General features: G+C 51.4%; 1 protein-coding gene across 4 annotated transcripts; it reads right to left on the bottom strand.

Annotated features, from left to right (window-relative positions):
- Positions 1 to 330: 330 nt before the first annotated feature.
- On the bottom strand, positions 331 to 18656 carry CCDC61 (coiled-coil domain containing 61). Of its 4 annotated transcripts, none has more exons than XM_059904029.1 (14): positions 18608 to 18656; positions 11220 to 11378; positions 10885 to 10967; positions 7144 to 7301; positions 6400 to 6561; positions 3425 to 3635; positions 3253 to 3335; positions 2402 to 2571; positions 2209 to 2284; positions 1734 to 1876; positions 1566 to 1644; positions 1335 to 1389; positions 758 to 836; positions 331 to 643 (listed from the first exon to the last, which is right to left on the bottom strand). In XM_059904029.1, the coding sequence occupies exons 2-14, from the start codon at positions 11365 to 11367 to the stop codon at positions 546 to 548; spliced, it is 1545 nt and encodes a 514-aa protein (XP_059760012.1). In that variant the 5' UTR covers positions 11368 to 11378; positions 18608 to 18656; the 3' UTR covers positions 331 to 545. The 4 variants fall into 4 exon arrangements, with proteins under 4 accessions (XP_059760012.1, XP_059760011.1, XP_059760010.1 ...); XM_059904028.1 differs by lacking the exon at positions 18608 to 18656 and adding an exon at positions 14844 to 15049 and having other exon boundaries at positions 3265 to 3335; XM_059904027.1 differs by lacking the exon at positions 18608 to 18656 and adding an exon at positions 14844 to 15049 and having other exon boundaries at positions 758 to 833.
- Between the last annotated feature and the right edge of the window lie 671 nt (positions 18657 to 19327).

Genomic DNA, 19327 nt, shown 5'->3' on the forward strand with positions numbered 1-19327 from the left:
CTGAGATGTCACCAGCAGAAGCTCAGGGGTCCTCACCTCCCAGGCAGGAAGCCATGCGGCAAGGCACCTCCTCTCTACCACACCGCCAAAGACATCCTGGGCAGCATCTCTGCTTGAACTCCTCTGGCGACAAGCTGCTCACTCCCACCCCTCAGGTCCCCCCCCTCATTGCTTTAGAGAGTGCGGGAGTTTCTTCTGAGCCTGTACTCCAACCTGCCGCCCAGTCACAGGCATGGCCAGAAATACACGCAGGTCCCAGTTACACCCCCTCCCCACCCGATCTTCATTCCTCCTCACTCCACCCCGACCCTTCAGTCATAGGCTGAGGGATCCCAAGGGCACATATGTTTATTTACAAAACACACTTACCCTCCCTCCCAGAATGCAATGGCTTCGGGAGACGTAGGGATTAGGGCCTCACACACCTGAGACCCCAAGAGCACCAGGAGGAGCGGGGGGCCTGGGCGGGGCCAGCACACACCGGCCCCGCCCCTCACGCCGAATCCATCCGAATCCATTGGAGGGGCAGTAGTCTCTCTCCGAGGTCACGAGCGCGTGTCCAGTCTGTTCATGTATTCCTGCAAGGCCTTCAGGCGGGCGTCGATTTCGGCCATGTCAGCTGCCTGGTGGTCCGAGCTGTACTCTGTGAGAGTAGGCGTGGCTGTGGGGGTCCGTGAGGGGCCCAATATCCTGCCCTCAGTAGCATCCCAGCGGGCTCTGGGGCAGGTGAGGGGGAGATGTGGAGTCCCAGGCTCACCTTTGATGGGGATCCAGCCCCCCGAATCGGCCAGGCGTCTCTGATGGCGGCCGCGTTCCAGGGGGCTAGGCTTCTGCTGCTGGGGGTGGCAGGAAAGGGGGTCAGGCACCCTCTATGCCTGCCCCCCAAATCCCACCGGCAATTCTGAACCAAAGGACCTCATAAAAATTAAGGGTTGACACCTACTGAGCACTTATATGCAAAATAAACTCCTTGTAGCTTCACCAGAACCCTCAGATGTGAATGCTATTACCATCCCCACTTAACTGATAAAGAAACTGAGCTACAGAAGCTAAGTAACTACCGTGAGTCACACAGGTTCTAGGAAGGGGAGGCAGGTTTCAAGACCTGGGAATTTGAGGCCAGAGCCGGTGCTCCTAACCAGAGTCTCCTGCCCCCACCTCATCCCCATCCTCCTCTCCGATCCAAAGGTCTCAAAACACTGCCTCCAGAGGCATTTCGGAGCCGCCTTTACAACCTGATCCCCTAGAATGGAATCATGGGAGAAAGGGCCAGCGAGCTTCCGGTGGTTTAACGCTGCCCCTGCCTCCTCCAAAGCCTGAGGAAAGTCACTCACCGTATTGGACCCACTCCAGGTGGTGGGGCTGGGCGGCTTCCCCCGGCGACGAACGCTGAGAGGACAGAGTAATCAAGGACCAATGGGAGGGGTCTGTGGCACCTGCCACCTCGCCCTCTTCCATGGTTTCAAGGCTCCAGCCTCCATCACCCAAGTTCCCCGCAAAAGACTGTTTCGAGTCTCCCCAGACACCCGTTTGGAGGCGGTCCTTTCCCCCAGCCCAAGTTTTACCCTCTAGGGAGGGATTCAGAGAAATCCTCGAACTCGCTGCAGGAGCTGGCGGACGAGTAGCGGCTGCGGAAACTGTCCACTAGAGGGAGAAGGAGAGTGTGAGCCTCTTGCACTGGCCACAGCCCCGCCCAGCCCGCCTGTCAATCCCGCGCGCTCCAGCCCAGTTACCCGAGGAGCTGCGGTTTCGCGAGCGGTTAGCCGCGTCTCCTCGACCGGTCACGGCTGCGGGGGGCCGAGTCTGGCGAGACCAGGAGACGGATGGACCGTCCCCGCTTCCTCCGCTGCCCAATCGGCTTCGCTGTTGCTGCTGCCTGGAGAACGAGAAAGGAGACGCCCACCTGTGCGCCCAACTAATTCGGGAAAGGGCGTCGCTGCGCCCCGTGGGTCACACCTAAATAGGGAAAAATCATGCGGAGACACAGACCAGGTAGGGGTGGGAGAGACAAATAAGCAGGGCGGGGGGATGGGGGAGGCTGGCGATCAGGAGAGGGGATGGAGTTCAGGCGGGAAGCCAGAGCAGGTAGGGGGAAGGGGAGAGATGGAGCAGATGACAGGTGATGGAGATGGGAGTTGGGGATGGATGGTCAGAGGGTCAGGTAAAGGGACAGGGATACGGGCAGGTGAGGAGAAAATGGGCGCTAACTTCATCTTGATCGCTCTCTGCTTCTTCTCCTTGGCTTTCACAAAGGCTGTTGGGTCGAAACGGGGCACGCGACCACCTAGGACCGGGTGGGGGTGGGGTGTGGAGAGAAGAGGAGGCTGGAGTCATAGGATCACGCCTCCACAGTTTAGTCCCATCCACCTCCTCCCACGGGCAGGGCAGGGTCATCACAGACCTGTGGGCGAGGGCGAGGGGCGGGCAGGGCGGCCTTGACCCCGGCCCCCGCGGTCGCTCTCCCGGGATGAGGAGCGGGCAGCGCCACGGCCACGCGACGTGGAGCGCTCCCGAGACGTCGAAGCCCGATCTTCCCGGGCCGAAGGCGGCACCACCGGTGTAGTCCGTCTCCTGGGAGCACAGAGCCCACTGTCAGTTTCCCACCGGCGACAACTCCTATCCCAAGCCTCTTCCCGGACTGCACCATCTCCGAAACTTCAGGCCCATCCCCCATCAACTCCTAAACATTCACGTACTTACACGATCCTCACAGATACCTTCTCCCAGGGTCCATCCCTATCGGAGCCCCACAAACCACGCCCCCCCAAAACCCAACTGTCACTTCCCTACATCCTAACACATCCTTTCACCAGACCCTTCTCCCAGAGGTCTCCCACAGCCCCCTGGAAACCCTTCCCAATTTTTCAACACCCACCCCAATACATGCCAGCAAACATCACTCGGATACTCACCTGCTTAGCCACGCCCTTTTGCTCAACTAGACCTCAGACCCCGCCCCTTTTCGGTCCCTATCTCCAGGTTCAGCCTCCTGAATGCCGCCTCAGGCCTGCCCATCTCTCTACAGACCCCGCCCATTGTTTTCAACTACTGTGTGTCCTTCCCTATGCCCCATACAGTCCATTAGGCCCCACCCATCCCTCCATTCCCGCCCACTCTCAGGCTCTACCTGTCCTCTCCACCCTACCTGGGCCCCGCCCCGTCACTCAGGCCCTGCCCAACCACGCCCGGAGCCCACCTGCAGGCGGGGTCCACAGCTCCAAGGCCCCACCCACCCCTGGCCGCGCCCCTCACCCCCTCTTGTACATGGCCAGCTCAGTGTTCAGCGTCTTCAGCCGGGCACGCAGGCTCCGCTCCGATGCCTTCACCTCCTCTAGCTGCCGGGAGGGAAGAGGTGCGTAGAGGTCCAGACTGAAGCCAAAGTCCGGGACCCGCCGGCGCCCAGCCGGCCGCCCCGCCCCCTCACCTCCTTGGCCAGGCGGCGGCAATCCTGGCTTCGGCGGCCGGACCCGCGGTGCCCGAGGCCGCGCTCCTGCCGCAGCTCCAGCTCCAGGCCGCGCACGAGCCCGCGCAGCGCCTCGACCTCCTGGCGCGCCGCCCGCCCGGCCAGCGCCTCCTCGCGCGATCTGCCCAGCTGGGCCTCCAGCTCGCGCTTCTCAGCCGCCAAGCGCGACACCCTGGGAGGAGGAGGTAGAAAGCGAATGCTGGGGCGGGGTGAGGGGCATGGTGCCATAGTCCTCACTCCTCCACTGGGGTGGGCACGCACCATTTCTTGATCGGTAATTAGAGAAATGCAAATGAAAGCCATCAAGAGATGCTGAGCTGATAGGAACTTTATAAGACAGGGATCCAGCTCTCAACATCCAAACCCATCAGTCCCAACACCACCTGACAGTAGCAAATACACAGCCCCGCCGAGGAAGGCACTGTCCCAGAAACCTGAATCTGATTAGCCTATAGGTTTAACAACCACTTCGCGGGAAATAAACAGAACAGGGGACTACGTGAACCATGGAGATAAAATCAACAAAATCCAGGGACTTCCCTGGCGGTCCAGTGGTTAAGACTCCGCGCTTCCACTGCAGGGGACACGGGTTCTATCCCCGGTCTGGAAACTAAGATCCCGCAAGCTGGGCGGCCAAAAAAAAAAATCAACAAAATCCAGACTGTGGGAAACTGTACAAATAACCAGGCTTCTTCCACAAAGAAGTAGCATGAGAAAGGGGGGGAAGGGGTACTGTAATAAATTAAAAGAGATATCTGGATACTTATTCACACAAGCCAATTACAAAAAGACTTTCGTGAGATGATCAGAGAAGTGTCACCACATACACCCTGGGTATCAGATGACATTAAGGAATTTTTGTTAATTTTGTTGGATGTGATAACAGTGCTTATGAGTTTTTTTTCCAAAAATGTCCTTATATGTTAAAGATACATATTGAAGTGTTTACAGAGGAGATTCGGTGTCTGGGCTTTGCTTCTCAGGAGAGAGGAAAGGGCATAGATCAAACAAGATGGGCAAAATGTAGATAACCGTTGAAGCTGGGGCACAAGTACACGTGCATTATACTACTGTCTACTGTGCATGCTTGGAATTTTTCCCAATAAAACATTTTTTAAAATCTGTGGCTCCCCCACACTCTCCAAGGAGCTTCCCCATTCGGTCCCTTCCAGCTGACTTCCCCCCTCCCCTCCTCTCCTCCCACCTCCCTCTCCCATGGTGCTCTTTGCAAACGCAATTCCCTCCTCCTGAACCCTCTCTCTCCTCCTTCTCCTGGCAGGAACCACTCCACTCATCCTCCAAACATCACATCCCCCCCCCGGGGAAGCCTGCCTGCCCTCCCAGCCAGGCTGTCATGTCCCTCTATTCTCTCCTCTCCTGGCTCTCTGTACGTTTCCTTCCCAGCACCAGTGATGGTGGAGCTGACGTTGATCAGTGTGATCATCTGTTTTCTGTCTGCATCCTCACTCCAGCTGTCTGGTCACTGTGTAGGAACTCGGGCTCTGTGGCCTGGCTGATGGCATCCAACTCTATTCCACTTCTTACAAGCTGTGTGACCTGGGGCAGTTTCACTTCACATCTCTGTGAAGTGGGACGATAATAATAACACCTGCTGATAAGGTTGTAGGAATCTGTAAAGAGCGCTTAGACTGTGTCTGGCACTGAGTGATGGCTCGGTAAACATCGGTAGGGCCAGGCAGTGTGCCTGGCACACCATAGGAACTCAGTAAATGTTGGATGATTGAATGAATGAATCTTGGAGTCTTCCCAAACTCCCTAACTCCAAGCTGGGAAGAGAAAAGTAAGAACCAACAGTCCAGTTGTGGATCTCACGGCAGATGACGCCACCTTGTGGCCATCCTGGGAAACACATGCACACCCACCAGGAAGACTCACAAGGTTCTCCAAGCCCCATGAGCTTGCACTTCTGGGAGGGGAGAGGTCTGGTCCTCCCAGTCAGCACTGAGCACTCAGTCCTGGGCTAGCAGCTGCCAGCAGTGCACAGTGGCTGAGGAACCAAAGGTGGCTTGGGCTGATTGCCTGGATTCAAGGTCTAGCCAGGCCATATTACTTCACTGTGTAACCTGGGGCAAATTCTCTAACCTCTCTGGGCCTCAGTTTCCTCCTCTATAAAATGGGGACGATAGTAGTGCCTACTTCGGGAGGATTAAATCAGTTAAATCATACAGCACTGAACAGAGTCCCTGGCACACAATTAAATGCTCGATAAACAATAGCTACTGGTATTATTATTATTACTACTACTAAAAATAGTATTAGCCCTCCCCAATGAGTGAGGCCCCCACCAGATGGAGACCAAGTCCCAGTCAGCCCCTCCACAGCCCTCAGCACACAGCAGGCACTCGGTAAACATGCCCATCAGGTTCCTGTCACAGCCCCCCATAACACAGGCTCCCTTTCCTGCCTAACCCCATCTCCATTTGCAATATACTCGGGTGGGTATGTGATCAATGCCTCTCTGCCCCCTGCGCTGGCACTACACCATGGGCAGGGAAGGGGCCAGCACAAGAGAGGCGCTTGGTGAAGGTGGATTCCACTGAATAGAGCCCTGCCTCACACCCTGTCTTTGCACATGCTGTTCCCTTTGCCTGGAACACCCCTCCCTTCCCAGGCAGGGTCAGGTCTCCCTCTGGACTTCCTCAGCCCCATCCATGGTGAATCTTCATGTCTGCAGACACATCTGTCTCCCGCCCTGGACTGGGAGCCCCAGGAGAGGACAGGGCCAGAATTATCTCGGTCATTGCTGTGTCCCCAGCACCATTAACACATGGTGGGCACAGAGGAGGGGCTCAGAATAAGTATTTGGGGAATGAGGGATGGCTGTCCTTCCAACAGTGCTAAGCATTGGGTCCTGCAGTGCATGATGGGATGTGTCCCCCCCAGCCCCAGCCGCCCACCCCCACCCCCAGACTTACTGCTCCCGCAGATGCCAGATCTCAGTTTCCCGGCTGTCCCGAGTGTCCTGGCCATCCAGCCCTCGAAGGCGGCTCAGCTCCTCCTTTAGTGAGCGAATGATGCCCCGCAGGACCACAGGGTCTGGTTTGCCCTGGTACGGGAGGGGCAGCGGGTAGTGAATCCTGAGAAGGAGGATTAGAATCATGGCATCTCAGAGGCCAAGAATCCACCCAGGAAAGGACATGTGACCATTTCTGGCCAAATACTACAGGAAATTGGTTGGGAGTCTTCTGGGAACACTTTTGGTTTCCTGATAAAAACAGCTGATGCAATTAACAAGCACAGCCCTGTTCCATTTCCTCCTGCTTTGATATAGATGCAATGCCTGGAGAACCAGCAGCCATTTTGTGACCATGAAGAGATAAGGATGCAGTCAAAAAGCCAACACATTAAGGACGAGGAAAAGAAGAACAAAAACAAAAACAGAAGGAGCCTGAGTCCCTAACAAAACCGTTGAGTAGCAGCCATCTACCTAGACATCTCGTTATGTGATAAACTATTGTTTAAGGCACTGATAATGGTTATACTGATACTTGTAGCCAGACACAATACTAAATGATATAACCCTCAACACTGAAGATTCCAAAGGCTAGGCTTAAGCAACATCTCCACCTAGCCCTGGGTACCAGGGGTCCCTAAGTTCTATCCACATCCTCTCCCACCTGACCACCAGCTACCAGCCTGGTGGGTATACTTGTACTCACCTGTCAAACTCCACAGAGTAGATGAGGATCAGGTAGCGCTTGGAGTTGAGCTGGGCCGATCTCGAGGCCAAGGGGCCTGGGCGGCCCCCCATCTTTCGGTTCCGCAGGGACTCCAGATCTGTGTAGGTCAGCAGGTCAAGGGTAACCGACTCACTGCTCTGTTGGAGAGAATGGGAGGAGCTGCCAAAAGACCCAATGTGGCCATACCCAGAGCACACAACCCACACACCTGGGCCACGCCCCATTCATTCTTTGGGCTAGCTGGGCTTTTCCACACTGAGGCTGGTGATCAAGATGGCCCTACCCCATGAGGGGCTGCCACAGGACATCATCAGAGGGAGAAACTGAAAAGAACCTAAATGCTCAGCCATAGGAGACAGCTTAGTGCTGTGGCTTCCAAGTACTGTCCACAGACCCCTGGGGGTCCCCAAGACCCTTTCAGAGGAGTCCATGGGGTCAAAACACCTTGCATAATAATACTAAGATGTCATCTGACTTTTTTGCTGTGTTGACATTTGCACTGATGGTGCAAAAGTCATGGTGGGTAAAACTGCTGGTGCCCATTAGCAGAAAGCAAGCCAGGGGCATCAAATGCACTAGTAACTGTTGTATATTCCACTGCCACGCAGTCTCCGCAGGGGGATGGGAAGGAGGGAGAAACACACAAATAAATAAATAGATAGATAAAAACAGAAAATGAAACCTAGGAATGTCCTTAATAAACCTGTAAAAATTATTAATTTTTTGGGGGCCGCACTGCGCAGCTTGCAGGATCTTAGTTCCCTGACCAGGGATCGAACCTGCACCCCGGGCGGTGGAAGCACGGAGTCTTAACCACTGGACCGCCAGGGAGCCCCAAATAATTAATTTTTTTGACTCTTGACCCTTGAGTGCACAGATCTTTACTACTGTGTGTGACAAAATGGAAAGTTCACATTCGGCTGCGTATCAAGGTACGACATTTTCTAGGAAAAGCACTTGTGTGATTGAATTTTGAGCTAAATTAGCCACTTTTTCATGGAACGCTATTTTTACTTGAAAAGGTACTGACAGACAAAAACTACGGTTATTCAGTCTTTGATGTTTGGCAAGCATTTTCTCAAAAACGAACAAAGCGAGCCTGTCACTTCAAAAAAATACAGCTAACAGTATTTGTTGCCAACAATAAAATTCAAACTTTAAAGTGAAAATTAGAATTTTGGAAAACCTGTATCTGCCACTGTGTGCTTGACAGCTTCTCAGTGTGGAAAGGCTTTCCTGGACAGATCAGTGAGGATATTAACAAATATGACTTCCTGATATTGTATAATGAAATGTGTCAACATCTGGAAGATTTGCACAACTCCGTGAGCCAATATTTTCCAAATGACCAATGCATGATGTTACAAATGATGCTACAAATGCATGATGTTAGAAAATGGGTAAAAGATCCCTGCAAAGTAAAGATACACCAATAGATTTTAATGTCACAGAATAGGAAAAGTTCACTGGTATGGTCTCAGATTCCACACTGAGATAAACCTTTAAGAAACTACCACATGTCCAGTTTTAATGCGCTGGCAAAAGAGGATATGCACAATTATCTGAAAAAGCTATTAAAGGACTCCCTTTTTCAGCTATATATCTTCCTGAGGCATATTTTTCTGCATGTACGTCAATCAGGACATATCACAACAGACTGCAGAAGCACATGAGAATCTAGCAGTTTTCTATTAAAGCCGGACATTAAAGAGATTTGCAAAAATGTTAAAAAAAACAACAATACTATATTTCTTACTAAATAATTTTGGTTTTGAAAACATTTTTCATAAAAAGGTTATGTAGGTCAGTAACAGGTTTGTTATTGTTATTTTTAAATGAATTTGTAAATATCTTTATATTTTTCTCAGTTTTAATTTACAATACGGCAAACAAATATTGATAGATAAAACCTGCATGAACAAAAGCTCTTTGGTGTCCTTAGTAATTTTTAAGAGTATAAAGGGGTCCTGAAACCAAAAAGTTTTTTTTTTTAATTAATTTTTATTGGAGTATGGTTTGCTTTACAATGTTGTGTTAGCCTCCACTGCACAACAAAATGAATCAGCCATACACATACCGGTATCCCCTCCCTTTCGGACTTCCCTCCCATTTAGGTTACCACAGTGCATTAGGTAGAGGTCCCTGTGCTATACAGTATGTCCCCATCAGTTGTCTATTTTATACATAGTATCAATAATGTGTATGTGTCAATCCCAGTCTCCCAATTCCTCCTACCCCACCCCTTTCCCCCTTGGTATCCATACATTTGTTCTCTGCGTCTGTGTCTCTATTTCTGCTTTGCAAATAAGAACACCTATACAACTTTTCTAGATTCCACATATATGCCTTATTATATGATATTTGCTTTTCTCTTTCTGATTTACTTCACTCTGTATGACACTCTCTAGGTCCATCCACGCTGGGACCAAAAAGCTTGAGAACCACTGGGTTAAATAAATCATGATGCATGGGTACACTGGCATACTAAGCAACCACTAACAAGGATGACAAACTCAAAAGTTGTAATAATAATAAAAATAGATAATACCTGTATAGCACTTATTATGAGCCAGGCACTATTCTAAGCTTTTTACATGTAATTCATTTAATCTTCGTAACATTATGAAATGGGGACTACTATCATCCCCACATTACAGATAAGGAAACTAAGACATGGAGTAACTGGCCCACGGCTCCCAAGTAGTAAATGGTAGTGATGACTGATTTCAGAGTCCATGATCTTGGCCATTATGCTATACTGCCTATAGATACCAAAATGTTAACAGTCTGAGGTGGGGGATAGAAACGGAATTTAGACTCTTACTTTCTAAGTCACACATTACTTTAATATCATCACAATTTTATGAGTGCATATTTTACCTGTAATCAGAGAAATAATGTAGTTCACAGTTTTTAAATGATGTCTAAATAGCATCTATGTCACTCTAAGCTCCAACCTGCTTCCTTCTTTCCTATTAATATTTTTAACTGTTTGACATTATATATTTTTTTCAATTGTCTGTCTCTCCCACTAGACTGTCAGGTTCGTGAGGGCAGGAATTTTGTCTCTTTTGTTTACTGCTGTATTCCAGCGCCTGGCACACAACAGATGCTCAGTAAATGAAATGAATGATTATCTATATCCACTGACATGACTAAATTTTTATGAATTATTGTTGAATCTTTTAAAAGGCTACAGAATACCTTGGGAAATATATCAACTATATAAAATTATAGATCTGCAAATACACACACGTTCACAAGTGAATACAGAAATGGAGAAATGGCTGGAGTGATTTTCATCAAAATATTAATAAAAGGGACTTCCCCAGGGGTCCAGTGGTTAAGACTCCGCCTTTCAATGCAGGGGGTGCGGGTTTGAACCCTGGTTGGGGAACTAAGATCCCACATGCCACGCAGTGCGGCCAAAAATATATATATATTAACAATATATTACTAGGAGTGAGTATTGGGAATGGAGTGACTTTTACTTTCTTCTTTACATTTCTCTGTGACTTGAATTTTCTCCATGATAATCACTATCATTAGAATTACAATCAGAATAAGCCATTTACATTTGGGAAAGAAGAAAAGAAAACGATAGCCCTGTTCCTTCAATGAAAGAGAAGGTAGAAGGTCTTGCATACATCAGGTGGGCATCTACCCTCCCAGAGACCCAGGGAACAGACAGCTCCCCCAGCCCCCAACCCTGGCCCCTACCTGGGTGAGGGCCGACTCCAGCATGTTACAGAAGATGTTGAACTGTTTGAAGTTCCCTGTCTTGTGAGTCAAATCTTCGATGACTAGGTAGGGAGAAAAGTCCTTCCTGAGGTCTGACCACTTGTCCAGCCCAAGGGCAATGCACCCAAGCTTTCCACCTTTCCCCAACACCAGTGCCTCTGGCCCAAGGGATGAGCCCTACACCCCCTCCCCAGCTTAGAGAGCTTCTAGTCAGGTAGAAGAGGCAGGTGGACAGGATCCTGATTAGCCTCGTCTTCTGGGAGAAGCTGATCCCAGGGAAGGACAAGTGAGCCCACCCAGGCAGGCACACTCACAGCTGGCATCGAACTCGGCCCGCCACTGGTCGGCCGTCATCCGGTCCTCCACCTCCAGCTCTAGCACCTGCCCAGACACCATCACCCGCACAGCATGCTCCACACCCCGGAAGACGTAGTCCACCTGCAGGCCAGCTGGCTGGTCCATGGCCAGTGTCGCTGGAGAGGGGAATGAGACAGAGACCCAGAGGGGCTGAGAGCCCAGACTCAGGAGCTGGAAGGCCAGAATCCTGGTTCCACCATGTACCACCTTAGGAAAGAGATTTTGCCTCTCTGTGCCTCAATTTCCTCATCTGGAAAATGGGTACAGTAATGGCACCTACCTCATAGAGCTGTCATGAGAATTAAATTGGACAATACACATAAAAGCACTTGGAATTGTGTCCTGCACGTTACTATGCCCAATACACGCTGGTTAATAGAATATATGATTTCCAATAAGAGGATCAAGATTAATACTATTGATTATTAATTTATTAATTCTTATACTCATTATATATTTATTATTTATTCATTTATTTAAACATTTGTGGAGAAAAGTCAAGCTGTAAAGGGAGACAGAGTATTGAGATCAGGCTGGGCAGAGATTTTAAATAGAGGGTCAAGGGCAGGCCTCCCTGGGGAGGTGACATTTGGGCAGAGAACTGAAGAAGGTCAGAGAACGAGCCAAGTGGCTATCCCTAAGGAAAGTGGTCCAAGTCGAGAGAACAGCCAGTGCATGGATAACAGATTATCCATGATAAACTTAAATCATTTACATTGAATTAACAATTGAACTTCTTCATTAGTCCGCTGTAAGCATAAATACTTTCTCTCAGCCAACAGGACTACTACTCACTGTTAGTTCCATGAGGAGCTGGAGGAGAGGGTAGGCCTCCACCCTCAGCATGAACTCTAGGGACTGGTTCAGAATGGGAGCCCCAGGCTGCTTGGGTTCGTGTCCAAGTTCAGCTATGTGCACTTAGATGGGCAAGTAACTTAACCTCTCTTGGAGCCAGATTCCTTATCGTTAAAGCATAAGCCATCCTGGGTGCTGGGGATATGATGAGAAACCAGATTCTGCCCCTACCCTCGAGAGGGTGGCAACAGTTAAAGACATAAAAATGTCAACTAGTGGGGAAAGGGAATGCTAGGGAGTAGGGGTTGCTCTTTTAGCTCAGGTGGTCAGGGAAGGGCCACCCCCTCCCTGCTGAGCAGAGGCCTGGAAGGAGGGATGGGGGGAAGACAGGTGAATATCTGGGGATTAGGATCCAGGTAAAGGGAACAGCCAGGCAAAGATTCCAAGGCAGGATGTACCTAGTTTGTTCTGAAAACACCAAGGAGGTCAGTGTGAGGGAAGGAGAGGGGGAAAGTGAGGAGATCAGAGAGGTAACGGGCCAGATGATGTTCCTGCAGGCCTTTGTAAGCCCACAGAAGGATAACAGCGTTCATCTCCTTAGATTGGTGTAAGGATTAAATGAATTAATCATGTTAAACTCCTTGGTGAAATTGAGCCATGCCTGACCCAAGCAAGCACTCAATACATATCGGCATCGTCATCATTTTTTTTTTATTGAAATATAGTTGATGGACAACATTATGTTAGTTTCAGGTGTACTACACAGTGACTTGACATCTGCATACATTATGAAATGATCACCACGACAGACCTAGTAACCATCTATCCCCATACAAAGTTATTTCAATATTATTGATCATATTATGTGGCTTATTTTATAGCTGGAGGTTTGTACCTCTTAATGCCCTTCACCTATTTCAACCCCACTCCCAGTCATCGCTATTCTTGTTATTATTACTTTGTTGTCGTTTCTGAGCTTGAAAGGGACTAGAGAGACAAGGCCAGCCCATTCCCTTCCCAGTGTACAGATGGGGAAACTGTGGCTCTGTGAGAAAAAGAGCCCTGTGCAGAGTCCCACGGGTGCTGCAAAGACAGAGCCACCCAGGGATCCCCCAACCCAGATCATGGGGACTCCTCCAGTGCCTGACCTCCTTCTCTCCCCACTGTCTCCTTTAGTCCTCACACTTTCCCCAATTTAGTCCTTCCTAAAGTCTGATGTTGGAAAATTTAATATTTTGAGCCCTGAATCTCTAGGGCAGTGATTTTTTTTTTTTTTTGACCGTGCCACTGCACGGCATGCAGGATCCTAGTTCCCCGACCAGGGATCGAACCCGCACCCCCTGCAGGAGAAGCACCGAGTCTTGACCCCTGGACTGCCACGGAAGTCCCTCTAGGTCAGTGATTTTTAATCTTTTTAGAGTCCTCAAGCTTTTGAGAATCTAATGAGATCTCTGAACCCTCCCCAGATAAATGAATAGATCCATAACCTCTGCAAGTAATTTCAGGGTCTCCCAGAATACCACCCCCCCAGGCTCATCCACAGATCCCCTTTCTCAAATGCCCAAGGACAACGGCCAGAGCCCCAGCCATCCTAAGAGGCACGTCTCTGCCTCTAGACCCAAGCTCTTAACTTTATCTGGGGGAGGCGGTCTCTGGCGCTTTGGACGGACTGATGAAATCTGGAGAACATTTTCCCACTCACACTCTCATAACTGTACTTTCATTCTCTGGGGTTTCAGAAGCGGGGGCGGAGGTTAATAATTCCTGACCTACGGGCAAACAAACAGCTACACGTTTCAACATATCCCTCACCCCCTGGCCCCCAGTGCGGGTGCCAGGCAGCGCTGGCCCCGCCCCACCGGGTGTCCTAAACCCCGCCCGCCCACCCCGCCCCTCAAACCCCGCAAGCCAATCAGCGGTCGCGCTGTCCCGGTTACCACGGCGCCAAAGGCAGCAGCGGAATACTTGACGAGCCACGCAGCCTAACCGCCCCATTCACCACCCCACTCTTGGTACCCAACTCTCCCGAGGAGGCAGAGGAAGAAGGGGACCCGCCCCACCTCATCCCCGCTGCCAACCCGGCCCTGCCCTCCTCCTTCCCCACTCCCCCACATAAGCCCCCCATTCATAGCCCTTCACTAGATAACAGGGCCTTTCTGCATCCCACTGCCCTGATGACACAGCCGCCACCTCAGTCTCCAGATAGTAAGCCCCTGAATATTCTGCCCGAATTCAACTCTCCCCTTACGCCCACCTGCCTCCTCACCTGCACAAACTGCGCCCGCTCCCCTCCCTCCATCCTCTCTTCTAGACAGAATAAATCCCACACTCCCCAGCCAGCTCGACTCTCCCTTCCTGACCCCAGCTCCCCATCACTCATTCCCTAGATGGCCTCGAGATTCTGGCCACTCCCCTTCTCCCAGTCCCCCATGTTCTACTGGGGTTCCCCCCATATTCTACTTGAATTTTGTCCCGTCCCCCCCAACACACACACTATTCCGCCTGGATTCTGTCTGCATATTTGCCCAAGGTTCTACTCCACACGCACCCCATTTTCAGCCTGTATTCTGTAACCCTGATATTTCATCTGGATTCTGTTCCCTCTCAAATTCTATGTAAACTCCCTGCACCTCCCCTCCACCATTTTCCACTTCTCTTCCCTTCGGAGAGCCCTCCTTGAACCCCCCCTCCCCTCCCCCCCCAGTTCTGGGATTCTCCAGGCACCGAGTCACTCCCTTCCTCCTTCATGCCCCACCCTGCCCCCACTGCCGACCCTGTCCTTCTACCTGCATCCTCCATCCTTGCTCTGTGACTCCAACCAGTGGTCTGTGACCGCCGACCAGTGGCCCATCCTGGTCGCTGGTTTTGTTCCAGTCGCACGTCTCTCCCAGCTCCTCTTCGCCTCAGCTTAGGGACCTCCGCAACCCAGCCGGGGTGCTGTGCCCTTGAGGCCCCGCCCCTGCCAACCCGCGACGTCAGCACTTCCACCTAGTGCGCTCCGGGTGGACTCCCCAGCGCCCCACTCTGGTCCACACACCTGACACCATTTCTCCGGCCTTATGACATCATGGCTTCAGTGCACACGCGCGTGCACACACACTCAGTTTTCCAACCCCCAGCCCTCTCATCTTTCACTAAGGTGACCCCCCCTCCATTTCCAGTGTGACATCACCGCCCCTGGCTCCTCCTCCCAAATTATGCTCCCCGGATATTTCAGATTTCACAGCCCTCACCCCAGGACCGGAGTTGACAGTCCTCCACGCTGCGCTCCCCCCAAACAAGTCCACATCACCATGTCCCACACCAGACATGGGTAAATCACTGGCCCTGGCAGCCCCTACCCGATGGTTGTTTTCCCACCATCCGCTACCACCACGCCCCACACCAAATATTCCCGCCAGCCATGACCTAGCTGGAGTCTCCAATACAGCGTACCCCCCACCTCACATTCATACACGTGGCTTGGCCTCAGTGACTCTTCCGAGCCCCCAGCTCACTGCCCCGCCCCCCCACCATGTGGGTGAATTGGGGCTGGATGGAACCCTCTTCCCCTTAGCCCTGCACTCTAGATCAAAACCTTCCACATTATCCCCCTGGAATGTATGGACCCCAAAGCCCTTTAGGACACCCCACAATCCAGACCCCCATAGTGCCCACCGCAGCCCATCACCACCCCCTGGGATATCAGACACCCTCCCCCACTGTCCCTCAAATGCTTTTTGCCTTAGATAAGGACTATGCACACCTACCAACCAGTGACTCACCCTTAATTCTGCTCTCTGGTGGGTATTGTAACCATCCCCCATTTTACAGAGGATGAAGCATCTTGCCTCGAATCCTGCAGTGAGGGACTGGCACATTCATCCCCCTACTCCTTATTCAGCTGCCTTTCCCTGACTACCTTCCTTTTCCTGCCATAACTCTCTGCTCCTTTCCCTTCCAGAGCACAAATCCAAATGTGGCCTCACACCTTAAGCACGGTACACGCTGCAGGCTGGGAACTCCTGGGTTCAGATCCTAACCCACAATGTGACCCCCGGCAAGGCATTTATCCTCTCTGGGCCTTTCCCCATCAGTAAAGCGGGGATAATAAGAGTTCCCACCTCACATAGGATTATTGTGGGGATTGAATTAGTCAGTACATACAAGGTGCTTCAAACAGTGCTTGGCACTTGGTCAGCTGTTACCATCTGTGCAACTAGCTGATGATTAGTTGCCAGACCAGAAGTTCATGAGGGCACAGCCATTTTGATCATTCTTGTATCTTCAGCACCCTGGGCCTGGCACAGATTGGGGGCTGCTTGTGAATTAATGGTCGACGCCAGGAGGCGGGGTTCAAGGCACTGGAGATACAAGCAAGGTCTTCTCCTCTCAGCTCACTCCTTGTCATCCTCCAGGTCTCAGCTCCAATGTCTCCTCCTGCAGGAAGCCCTCCCTGACTCCCAGGCTGGGTAAAGGGCTGCCTCGATCACTGCAGAGTCCCCAACATGGCCTAGCACTGGGCCAGCCACAGAAAAGGAGTTGAATGATGAGAGTTCCAGCCCAAGCTCTGAACCGACCTGTTTTTCAAAGTGAGGGCCGCAGACCTTCAGCATCAACACGGGAGCTTGATGACAATGCAGCATCCTGGGCCTGGTCCCAAACCTACAGAAGCAGAATTTCTGGAGGTGTGCCCAGGAATCTGCATTTCCTACAAGCTCCCCCAGCACAAACTAGAGCTGAGATCTTCTGCCCTTGGCCACCACAATCTGTCCAGTTTATGATCCCATCTAGACCCCAACACCCTCCCAGCTCAACAACCCTGCCCTGTATCACAGGGAGACCCCCCAAGAAATGGTGGTAATGGTGGAACAGTACAACTAACACCTTTTTAAGCACTATGTGCATTTCTAGGTGCTGAGTTCTAGATCCACTTGGAGCCAACACTCTAGTGAGGGGCGTCTAAGAAGCCCAGTGGATATAAACAAATACTAACATATGTCAGGTAGTGGTAAACCTTATGAAGAAAAGTAAAGCCAGGTGGTGAAGGGCCAGAGGGTGGCAGGAGCTATTTTAGTTTGGGTGGTCAGCGAGGGCCTGTCTGTGGAGTTGACATTTGAACAGAGACCTGAAGGAGATGCCACGAAGGCATGTGGGGGAACTCAATGCAGACAGAAGGGACAGCAAGTACACTCCCCACGTGGGGATGTCTTTGCTATGTTTGAGGGACAGCAAGGGGGCCAGGGTGGCTAAAGCAGAGTGAACAAGTGGGATTGGTGGGATCTGAGAGCTGGGAGGAGGGGGTGCTGGATCAGGTGGGGCCTTGTAGGCTTGGCAAAGACTTTTACTGTGTGAGATGGGAGCCATGGGAGGGTCTGAACAGGGGAGCAACATGATCTGACTTTTGTATTAACTTAACCATGGGGCCAAGGGCAGAGGCAGGGGACCCAGTGAGGAGCCCACTGCAAAAGATCAGGTAAGACAGGTGATGGCTTAGGCCAGAGCAGTAGCAAGGGAGGTGGTGAGACACGGTTGGATTCTGGATGTGTTTTGAAGGTAGGTCTGTGAGATTTGCTGATTGACAGACAGTACGTGGGTGAAAGAACAGGGAGGAGTGAACGACAACTCCAAGATTTCTGTCCTGAGTACCTGGAAGGATGGGACTGCCATCAGCTGGGTTTGGAGGTTGAAGGGGGAAAACGCCAAGTTTAGTTTGGGGCAAGTTTTTAAAGTCTGTATGTCAGCTGGACTTCCAAGTAGAGAAGAGCCAGCCATTGGACATATGAGTCTTGAGTTCAGAGTAGAGATCCCGACTGGAGATAGACACTTGGAAATATCATTACATAAAGAGCATATGAAGCCAAGAGACTGGGTGAGGCCACAAGGTGAATGGTACATACTAAGAAGAGAGGAGGTCATTCTACTGATGATGAAGCTGAGGCACAGAGGCTTAAACAACTCACCCAGTGGCAGGGCCAGTGGCAAAGCCAGCATTCACACTCAGGCAACCCAACGCCAGAGCCCACACTCTTAGCCACCGGTAGGGTTAAGAAGTTTAAGAGTTAATTCACATAAAACACTTGGTAGGTGCCTGGCACATAGTAAGCCCTCAGTAAACGCTACGTGTATCATAAGCTTTCACACCTCGTCAAAGCACACCCTCATCCTTGGAGTTCTCACTCAATATTGTTCTTCACCTGCCCTCCACCCAAATCAAAGCTTTAACTGATGGCAGGGACTTCCACCACCCCACAATGCTCTATAACCCTCTGCCTTAGAACCGCCCATTAAATCGCAAGGCTATCTTACAAGGACATTTCTATATTTTACCATCTCCTGTCTCCTACTTTACACACTTCCCCCTTTAAAGAGCCTCCTGCGAAACAGAAAACACCCCCCGACTCACATACCGCCCTCTGCCTCACAACTCTACCCGTGTTAAAGGGCAACCCCTCCCGATTCTCACACTGCCAGTTCTGCTGCCTGCCCAGCCCACTCTCCCCCCAGAGCATCCCCTCCCCCCAGGATCGCTACCCCAGCCCGCGCACCAACTACTCTCGCCGCCTCTCACCTTCTCCACGGACACCCCTCCTCGCGAGCGGTTCAACTGCCGAAGCTCCAGCCCCGCCCCAGGATCCGGCCTTCTCGCTTCTGATTGGTACTGGCTTACTCGCAGCCAAGTTCCCATTAGTCAAAACAGACGCCCGTCACTATAGCCCGCCCCAGAGAAGAACCCGCCCTCCAACGCTTGCAATTGGCCAACTCTGAAGAGAGGTTCCGAAATGGGTCGGGTCGTCAGTCTCCTCTCTAATCACTACTGGCCGGTAACTACTGCCAGTCACACAAAGAAGGTTGTTCCTCTAAGAGCGGAGGAAATCCCGGAAGTAGCTCTTTGACTCCGCCCATAACCCCCTGCGGCAGAGCAGGCCACGCCCACGCGGAGGAGCTGGCTGGAGAAGACTGTCCGACGCGCCTGCGCAGAGGAAGGTCTTGGCCGCGGGTACAGAAGCTGCGGAAACGTTCCTAAAGACTGGTTGAGATTTATCATCGTTCAGGGCGTTCCAAGCCTGCACTTAGCAGTTTGCAGGCCTTGGCTTAGTGATAGTTAGCAGTAACCATGCAATGTAGGGGCTATTATGATCCTCATTTTGCCACTAAGGAAACAGGCTCAGAGAGGTACCGCCCCTGGCCCAGGATCACACAGCTTGAAAACTATCCCTATTTTGGCTTATGAGTCATCAATAGGGACAATACAGCTTACAGAATTTGATGGGGGAGTAGGGGAGGGGAG

Source organism: Balaenoptera ricei, chromosome 19 (assembly GCF_028023285.1).
Source record: "Balaenoptera ricei isolate mBalRic1 chromosome 19, mBalRic1.hap2, whole genome shotgun sequence".
NCBI lineage: Eukaryota > Metazoa > Chordata > Mammalia > Artiodactyla > Balaenopteridae > Balaenoptera > Balaenoptera ricei.

Bases quoted from the DNA above. Each gene is read 5' to 3' on its own strand.
- CCDC61 (XM_059904026.1), bottom strand. The intron at 3,636-6,399 runs GTAAGTCTGGGG...TCCTCCTCCCAG, and splicing joins ATCTGGCATCTGCGGGAGCA to GGTGTCGCGCTTGGCGGCTG. The intron at 2,572-3,252 runs GTGAGGGGCGCG...CTGTGCTCCCAG, and splicing joins CTGGCCATGTACAAGAGGGG to GAGACGGACTACACCGGTGG.